Source organism: Phasianus colchicus, chromosome 34 (genome assembly GCF_987193195.1).
Source record: "Phasianus colchicus chromosome 34, bPhaCol1.hap1.1, whole genome shotgun sequence".
NCBI lineage: Eukaryota > Metazoa > Chordata > Aves > Galliformes > Phasianidae > Phasianus > Phasianus colchicus.
Genome location: NC_143469.1, coordinates 1,951,373 through 1,960,935, shown reverse-complemented (window position 1 = coordinate 1,960,935; position 9,563 = coordinate 1,951,373). Strand labels below are relative to the sequence as shown.

At 62.5% G+C, this 9,563-nt stretch overlaps 1 protein-coding gene across 4 annotated transcripts in view; it reads left to right on the top strand.

Moving 5' to 3' along the window:
• The first annotated feature begins 1,876 nt into the window (after positions 1–1,876).
• PPAN (peter pan homolog) overlaps positions 1,877–9,563 on the top strand; it is a 31,765-nt gene continuing 24,078 nt past the window's right edge. For all 4 annotated transcript variants that reach the window (XR_016460919.1, XM_090128686.1, XM_090128685.1 and 1 more), the window contains exons 1-4: positions 1,877–1,978; positions 3,282–3,452; positions 7,991–8,092; positions 9,313–9,363. Coding sequence is in view for 3 of the 4 variants with exons in the window: in XM_090128686.1 (XP_089984812.1) it covers positions 1,961–1,978; positions 3,282–3,452; positions 7,991–8,092; positions 9,313–9,363 (342 nt within the window). In the remaining variant the exon portion in view is untranslated. The remainder of the gene's footprint in view (positions 1,979–3,281; positions 3,453–7,990; positions 8,093–9,312; positions 9,364–9,563) is intronic.

The following is a 9,563-nucleotide window of genomic DNA, read 5'->3' as shown; positions in this document are numbered from 1 at the left end:
GTCACGTGGTTTTACCTCCTCCATTGGGGATGAATGGGGGGGGTAGGGGGGCGGTCACGTGGTGGTGTCTTCCTCCCCCCCCAATTTAATTAGGGGTTAATTAGGGGGGGAGGAAGGTCACGTGGTTTTACCTCCTCCATTGGGGATGAATGGGGGGGTGGGGGGGCGGTCACGTGGTGCTGACTTTCCCGCTCCTCCCCTATTTAATTAGGGGTTAATTGAGGTGGGGGAGGAAGGTCACGTGGTTTGCTCCCCTCCATGGGAATGAATGGGGTGAGGGGGGGGGTGTTGGGGGGGCGGTCACGTGGTGGTGTCTTCCCCCCTGCCCCCACCCCCCAATTTAATTGGGGGTTAATTAGGGGCGTGAGGGGAGGTCACGTGGTTTTACCTCCTCCATTGGGGATGAATGGGGGGGGTGGGGGGACGGTCACGTGGTGCTGACTTCCCCCCCCCCCCCGCATATTAATTGGGGGTTAATTAGGGGGGGAGGGGAGGTCACGTGGTTTTACCTCCTCCATTGGGGATGAATGGGGTGAGAGGGGATGTTGGGGGGGGGGGGGTCACGTGGTGGTGTCTTCCCCCCCCCCAATTTAATTGGGGGTTAATTAGGGGCGTGAGGGGAGGTCACGTGGTTTTACCTCCTCCATTGGGGATGAATGGGGTGGGGGGGGCGGTCACGTGGTGGTGTCTTCCCCCCCACCCCCAATTTAATTGGGGGTTAATTAGGGGGTGAGGGGAGGTCACGTGGTTTTACCTCCTGCATTGGGGATGAATGGGGGGGTGGGGGGGCGGTCACGTGGTGGTGTCTTCCCCCCCCCCCCACCCCAAATTTAATTGGGGGTTAATTAGGGGGTGAGGGGAGGTCACGTGGTTTTACCTCCTGCATTGGGGATGAATGGGGGGGTGGAGGGGCGGTCACGTGGTGCTGACTTCCCCCCCCAATTTAATTAGGGGTTAATTGAGGGGGGGGAGGAAGGTCACATGGTTTGCTCCCTTCCATGGGGATGAATGGGGTGGGGGGGGGGTGTTGGGGGCAGCGGTCACGTGGTGGTGTCTTCCACCCCCAATTTAATTAGGGGTTAATTGAGGGGGGGGAGGAAGGTCACGTGGTTTTGCCCCCTCCATTGGGGATGAATGGGGAGGGGGTTGGGGGGTGGTAGTCACGTGGTGGTGCCCCCCCCCAAATAATTGGGGGTGAATGGGGGGGGGGGGTGGGGGGAGCGGTCACGTGGCTGTTCCCCTCCCCCCCCCCTCCCCCAATAATTGGAAGGGCTGGGGGGATTTGGGGGGGGGCTGTGAGGGTCTGGGGGGGTTCCGTCCCCCCCCCTTTAATTGGAGATGAATGGAGGGGGGGGGGTGTCACGTGGTAGGGTGTGTGTCCCCCTCCCCAATAATTGGGGGTGAATGGAACGTGGGAGGGGGGGGCGGGAGGGTCACGTGATGCCCTCCCCTCCCCCTTTGGAGATGAATGGGGGGGTTGGAGTCACGTGACCCCCCCCCCCCCCTCCCCAGTTGTGGCCGTTGGCTGAGGGCTGAATGAATGGAGAACCGGGGGGAGGGGGGAGTTTATTTTTGGGGGGAGGGGGTCAGTTGGATTTGGGGGGTTCTGAAGGGTTCATTTATTTGGGGGGGGGGGGCTCTGGGATGAGGGGGGTTCCATTAAATGCTTTGTTCCACTGATTGTCCGCACAGAACGCGTCGTGGGGGGGGGGTCGTGTGGTGAATTATTTTTGGGGGGGGGGGGGGGGTAAGGAGGGGCGCAAGGTGAGGCGCTTCCGGTCGCTTCCGGAAGTGTAGGCCGCGTTTTCGGAAGTGTAGGCCGTGTCTCCATGGTAACGGAGGAGAACTGGGGGGCGGGAATAGGCGCGGCGGAAGTGACGTAGGGGAAGTAGAGGCGGCGGAAGTAGAAGCGCCGGAAGTGACTGCGGCCGCGTGGTGCTGGAAGAGGAGGAGGGAGAAAATGGGGCGGCCGAGCAAAGTAGGGAGCGGGGCTGCGGGCGGCGGGGGGGTGTGGTGAGGGGGGGGGGGACGAACCGGGCCGGGGGCTCCGAGGTGAGGGAACGAACCACGAACCGGGCCGGGGGATCCAGGCTGGGGGGGGGAGGGGGGAAAAATCCAGGCCTGGAGCTCCGGGGTTGGGGAGGGAACCGAAACCAAATGGCACGGGGGGGGGGGGGGGGGGGATGGGGGGTTCGGAGGGGTTCTGGACCCGGTAAGGGATGTAGAACCGGAGCTCTAGAAGCGGATTGGATCCGGAGCCAGAACGTGGGGGTCGGGGAAGGAACCGAACCCAAAGCTCACAGGGTGGGGGGGAACCAGAGGGGGTCCGGAACCAAAAGGGTCTGGAACCAGTAGAAGATCTGGAATTGGGAAGGGATCTGGAACTTGATTTCTAGAACCAGAAGGGGTCTGGACCCAGAACCCAGAGAAGGAACCAAAGCCAGATTCCACTACTGGGGGGGGGTGGGGGGGGGTTGGAGACTTTGATTCTGGAATGGATCTGGAACCAGGAAGGGATCTGGAAGCAGAGCTCTAGAGCTGGAGTAGATTTGGACCCAGAGTTTGGGGGCCAGGGAAGGAACCGAACCCAAACTTCACAGAGTGGGGGGAACCAGAGGGGATCCGGAACCAAAAGGGTCTGGAGCCAGTAGAAGATCTGGAATCAGGAATCTGATGTCTAGAACCAGAAGGGATCTGGACCCAGAACCCAGAGAAGGAACCAAAGCCAAATTCCACACCTGGGGGGCTGGGACTGGAGACTTTGATTCTGGAGTGGATCTGGAAGCAGGAAGGGATCTGGAACCTGAGCTCTAGAACCAAAACAGATTTGGACTCAGAACTTGGGGCTGAGGGAAGGAAAAACGAACCCAAAGCTCACAGACGGGGGGGGAACCAGAGGGGATCTGGAACCAAAAGGGTCTGGAGCCAATAGAAGATCTGGATCAGGAATCTGATGTCTAGAACCAGAAGGGATCTGGACCCAGAACCCAGAGAAGGAACCAAAGCCAAATTCCACAACTGGGGGGCTGGGACTGGAGACTTTGATTCTGGAATGGATCTGGAAGCAGGAAGGGATCTGGAACCTGAGCTCTAGAACCAGAAGGGATCAGGACCCAGAACTGGGGCCGAGGGAAGGAGCCGAACCCAAACTTACGAACTTTTGGGGTTCGAGGAGCAGCGGCACCACGTGGGGTCCCGGCTGAAGGTCCTGGAAGGGTCACCCTTCCCCCCCCCTCGTCCCCCCCCCCCTCAATTCTGCCCCTCCTTTTGGGTCCTGGCAGAGTAAGAACCAGAAGAAGCAGCGCTCGGCCGCCCTGCTGCGGGCTCAGGAGGATTTCGGGGCCGTCCCCCATTCCTTCGTGTTCCACCGCGGCCGCGTGGGGCGCAACGTCAGGCAGCTGAGCCTGGATCTGAGGAGGGTGATGGAGCCCTACACCGCCAGGGCACTGAAGGTCAGCACCCATGGGTGGGGGTAGGGGGGGGGGCTGCTGGGTGGGGGTGGGGGGGGGGGGGGGTCTGACTTTCTTGGGATTTGTATGGGGTGTGGATCTGACCCCCTTGGGATCCCTGTGGGGTGGGAGTGGGGGGGCAGATCTGAGCCCTGTGGGGGGGGGGGGGGGGTCTGATCCCAGTGGGGTGGGGGTGGGGGGAGGTGTGAGGTCTGACTTTCTTGGGATCCCTATGGGGGGGGTTGGGGTAGATCTGACCCCTATGGGGTTCCTATGGGGTTTGGGGGTGGGGGGGGGAGGACAGGTCTGACCCTTATAGGGTCGGGGGGGGGGGTCTGTGAGGGGGGGGTCTGAGGTCTGACTTTCTTGGGATCTTTATGGGGTGGGTTGGGGGGCAGATCTGAGTCCTATGGGTGGGGGTGGGGGGGCAGATCTGACCCCTATGGGGGGGGGGGGGGTCTGAGGTCTGACTTTCTTGGGATCCCTATGGGGTGGGTTGGGGGGCAGATCTGAGCCCTATAGGATGGGGGGAGGGGGGGGGAGTTTGACTTTCTTGGGATTTTTATGGGGTTGGTTGGGGGGCACATCTGACCCTATGGGGGTGGGGGGCTGATCTGATCCCTGGGGGGGGATCTGACCCCTGTGGGATCTCTGTGGGGTGAAGGGGGGGCAGATCTGAGCCCTATGGGTGGGGGGGGAGTGAGGGGCTGGGGGTTGAACACGATGGGATCTCTGTAGGGTGGGGGGTTGGGGTAGATCTGATCCCTATGGGATTCCTATGGGGTTTGGGGGGGTGGGGGGGGAGGACAGGTCTGACCCCTAAAGGTTGGGGGGGGGGAGGTCTGAGGTCTGACTTTCTTGGGATCTTTATGGGGTGGGTTGGGGGGCAGATCTGAGCCCTATGGGGTGTGGATCTGACCCCCTTGGGATCCCTGTGGGGTGGGGGGGGGGCAGATCTGACCCCTATGGGTGGGGGGCAGATCTGACACCTGTGGGTGGGGGTGGGGGGGCAGATCTGATCCCTGGGGGGGGTTGGGGTGTTTGAGGTCTGGATTTCATGGGATCTTTATGGGGTGGGTTGGGGAGCAGATCTGAGCCCTATGGGTGGGGGTGGGGAGGGGGGGTCTGAACCCCATGGGATCTCTGTAGGGTGGGGGGTTGGGGTAGATCTGACCCCTATGGGATTCCTATGGGGTTTGGGGGTGGGGGGGGGGGGAGGAGAGATCTGACCCTTATAGGTTGGGGAGGGGGGGTCTGTGAGGGGGGGGTCTGAGGTCTGATTTTCTTGGGATTTTTATGGGTTGGGGGGCAGATGTGAGTCCTATGGGTGGGGGGGGGGTCTGAACCCCATGGGATCTCTGTAGGGTGGGGGGTTGGGGTAGATCTGATCCCTATGGGATTCCTATGGGGTTTGGGGGTGGGGGGGGGGGGGAAGACAGATCTGACCCTTATAGGTTTGGGGGGGGGAGGGGGTGGAGTTCTGACTTTCTTGGGATCCCTATGGGGTGGGGGTGGGGGGGCAGATCTGAGCCCTATGGGTGGGGGGGGGTTGAACCCCATGGAATCTCTGTAGGGTGGGGGGTTGGGGTAGATCTGATCCCTATGGGATTCCTATGGGGTTTGGGGGTGGTGGTGGGGGGGGGGAAGACAGATCTGACCCCTAAAGGTTGGGGGGGGGGGGGTTTGAGGTCTGACTTTCTTGGGATCTTTATGGGGTGGGTTGGGGGGCAGATCTGAGTCCTATGGGTGGGGGTGGGGGGGCAGATCTGACCCCTATGGGGGGGGGGGTCTGAGGTCTGACTTTCTTGGGATCCCTATGGGGGGGGTTGGGGGGCAGATCTAAGCCCTATAGGATGGGGGGGAGGGGGGGGGAGTTCTGACTTTCTTGGGATTTTTATGGGGTTGGTTGGGGGGCACATCTGACCCTATGGGGGTGGGGGGCTGATCTGACCCCTGTGGGATCTCTGTGGGGTGAAGGGGGGGCAGATCTGAGCCCTATGGGTGGGGGGGGAGTGAGGGGGGGGGGGGTTGAACACCATGGGATCTCTGTAGGGTGGGGGGTTGGGGTAGATCTGACCCCTATGGGATTCCTATGGGGTTTGGGGGTGGGGGGGGGGGAAGACAGATCTGACCCTTATAGGGTCGGGGGGGTGGGTCTGTGAGGGGGGGGTCTGAGGTCTGATTTTCTTGGGATTTCTATGGGTTGGGGGGCAGATGTGAGCCCTATGGGTGGGGGGGGGTCTGAACCCCATGGGATCTCTGTAGGGTGGGGGGTTGGGGTAGATCTGATCCCTATGGGATTCCTATGGGGTTTGGGGGTGGGGGGGGGGGGGGAAGACAGATCTGACCCTTATAGGTTTGGGGGGGGGAGGGGGTGGAGTTCTGACTTTCTTGGGATCCCTATGGGGTGGGGGTGGGGGGGCAGATCTGAGCCCTATGGGTGGGGGGGGGTTGAACCCCATGGAATCTCTGTAGGGTGGGGGGTTGGGGTAGATCTGATCCCTATGGGATTCCTATGGGGTTTGGGGGTGGTGGTGGGGGGGGGGAAGACAGATCTGACCCCTAAAGGTTGGGGGGGGGGGGGGGTTTGAGGTCTGACTTTCTTGGGATCTTTATGGGGTGGGTTGGGGGGCAGATCTGAGTCCTATGGGTGGGGGTGGGGGGGCAGATCTGACCCCTATGGGGGGGGGGGTCTGAGGTCTGACTTTCTTGGGATCCCTATGGGGGGGGTTGGGGGGCAGATCTGAGCCCTATAGGATGGGGGGGAGGGGGGAGGAGTTCTGACTTTCTTGGGATTTTTATGGGGTTGGTTGGGGGGCACATCTGACCCTATGGGGGTGGGGGGCTGATCTGATCCCTGGGGGGGGATCTGACCCCTGTGGGATCTCTGTGGGGTGAAGGGGGGGCAGATCTGAGCCCTATGGGTGGGGGGGGGGTTGAACACCATGGGATCTCTGTAGGGTGGGGGGTTGGGGTAGATCTGATCCCTATGGGATTCCTATGGGGTTTGGGGGTGGGGGGGGGGGGAGGACAGGTCTGACCCCTAAAGGTTGGGGGTGGGGGGGGGGGGGGGTTTGAGGTCTGACTTTCTTGGGATCTTTATGGGGTGGGTTGGGGGGCGCATCTGAGCCCTATGGGGTGTGGATCTGACCCCCTTGGGATCCCTGTGGGGTGGGTTGGGGGGCAGATCTGACCCCTATGGGGTGGGGGGGGTTTGAACACCATGGGATCTCTGTAGGGTGGGGGGTCGGGGTAGATCTGATCCCTATGGGATTCCTATGGGGTTTGGGGGTGGGGGGGGTGGGGGGTGGGGGGGAAGACAGATCTGACCCCTATAGGATGGGGGGGGGGGTTTGAGGTCTGACTTTCTTGGGATCCCTATGGGGGGGGGGGGGGTCTGAGGTCTGACTTTCTTGGGATCCCTATGGGGGGGGTTGGGGGGCAGATCTGAGCCCTATAGGATGGGGGGGAGGGGGGGGGAGTTCTGACTTTCTTGGGATTTTCATGGGGTTGGTTGGGGGGCACATCTGACCCTATGGGGGTGGGGGGCTGATCTGACCCCTGTGGGATCTCTGTGGGGTGAAGGGGGGGTAGATCTGATCCCTGGGGGGGGGTTGGGGTGTTTGAGGTCTGGATTTCATGGGATCTTTATGGGGGGGGTTGGGGAGCAGATGTGACCCTATGGGTGGGGGTGGGGGAGGGGAGGGGGGGTCTGAACCCCATGGATCTCTGTAGGGTGGGGGGTCGGGGTAGATCTGATCCCTATGGGATTCCTATGGGGTTTGGGGGTGGGGGAGGGGGGGGGGGGAAAGACAGATCTGACCCCTATAGGATGGGGGGGGGGGTTTGAGGTCTGACTTTCTTGGGATCCCTATGGGGGGGGTTGGGGGGCAGATCTGAGCCCTATGGGTGGGGGGGGGGGGGGTCCTTCCCTGTCAGATCTTCCTTTTTGGGGGGGGGGAGTGGATCCTTCCCCATTGAGTTGAATTGGGGGGGGTCGTTCCCCATGAGACCCCAATTTTTTTGGGGGGGGGGAGTGGATCCTTCCCCATTGAATTTGACTGGGGGGAGGGGGGGGAGTCGTTCCCCATGAGACCCCAATTTTTTTGGGGGGGGGGAGTGGATCCTTCCCAATTGAGTTGAATTGGGGGGGGTCGTTCCCTGTGAGACCCCAATTTTTTTGGGGGGGGGGTGGATCCTTCCCCATTGAATTGAATTGGGGGGGGGTCGTTCCCCATGAGACCCCCATTTTTGGGGGGGGGGGGGCTGCAATGCATCCAATCCATCCCTGGGGTATGGGGGGGGGGGGGTGTTGAATTGGGGGGGGGTCGTTCCCCATGAGACCCCCATTTTTTGGGGGGGGGGGCTGCAATGCATCCAATCCATCCCTGCGGGGGGGGGATGCTGCCTTACGAGACCCCTATGGGGATTGGAAGGGGGGGGGGGGGCAGCGGTTTCTTCGAGCCCCCCCCCCGTATGGTGGGAGATTTGGGGAGGGGGGGGGTCGTTATTTGAAGCCCCCCCCCCCCCCCAAATTGTAGGTGAGGAAGAGGAACTCACTGCGGGATTTCGTGGCCGTCGCCGGGCCGCTGGGGGTGACGCATTTCTTCGTCTTCAGCAAAACCCCCAGCGGGGTCAACATGGTGAGCGGGATCCCCCCCCAAATTGGGAAACGGGGGGGGGGGGGAGCGTATGGGGGGGTCAATGTGGTGAGCGGGACCCCCCCCCAAATTGGGAAATGGGGGGGGGGGCGTATGGGGGGTATATGGGGGTGGGGGGGGTCAATGTGGTGAGTGGGACCCCCCCCAAATTGGGAAATGGGGGGGGCACGGGGGGGGGGGGAGCGTATGGGGGGGTCAATGTGGTGAGTGGGACCCCCCCCAAATTGGGAAATGGGGGGGGGGGGGCGTATGGGGGGGTCAATGTGGTGAGCGGGACCCCCCCCCAAATTGGGAAATGGGGGGGGGGGGGGCGTATGGGGGGGTCAATGTGGTGAGCGGGACCCCCCCCAAATTGGGAAATGGGGGGGGGCACGGGGGGAGGGAGCGTATGGGGGTGTCAATGTGGTGAGCGGGACCCCCCCCAAATTGGGAAATGGGGGGGGGCACCGGGGGGGGAGCGTATGGGGGGGTCAATGTGGTGAGCGGGACCCCCCCCCAAATTGGGAAACGGGGGGGGGGGGCGTATGGGGGGTGTATGGGGGTGGGGGGGGTCAACATGGTGAGCGGGACCCCCCCCAAATTGGGAAATGGGGGGGGGGCGTATGGGGGGTGTATGGGGGTGGGGGGGTTCAACCTGGTGAGCAGGACCCCCCCCAAATTGGGAAATAGGGGGGGGCATATGGGGGGTATATGGGGGTGAGGGGGTTCAATGTGGTGAGTGGGACCCCCCCCAAATTGGGAAATGGGGGGGGGCCTGTGGGGGGGTGTATGGGGGGGTATTTGGGGTGGGGGGGGTCATATGGGGGGGGGTCAGGGGGTCAATTTGGTGAACAGGACCCCCCCCCCCAAATGGGAAATCCGGGGGGGGCCACCGGGGGGGGCGTATGGGGGGGGGGGGGGGGTTAGGGGGTCAATTTGATGAGTGGGACCCCCCCCCAAAATGGGAAATCAGGGAGGGGGACTTGGGGGGGCCACATGGGGGGGGTTTTTTGGGGGGGGGGGGTCAGGCGCAGATGATGACAAAACCCCCCCTGAGCTGCACTGATGTGGTGCAAAGTAAACGCACTGATGCGCCCATAGACCCCAAGTTCTTTTTTTGGGGGGGGGGTCACAGCCCCATCGCCCCCCCCCCCCCATTGCTGTTAGGGTTGGTTGGGACTCAACCCCCCCCCTCAAAATTTCCTCCCCCCCCCAAACAACAGAAGCTGTTCCGGTTGCCCAGCGGCCCCACGCTCACCTTCAAAGTAACAGAGGTGAGACCCCCCCCCATTTTTATGTGCCCCCCCCCACTCCGTTCCCCCCCCCCCACTCTGCTTCTCCCATCTCTACCAACCCCCCCCACTTTGCCCCCCCCCACTTTGCCCCCCTCTCTGCCCCCCCACTCTGTGTCCCCCAACCTTTGCCCCCCCCCCACTTTGCCCCCCCACTTTTTCCCCCTCTTTGCCCCCCCACT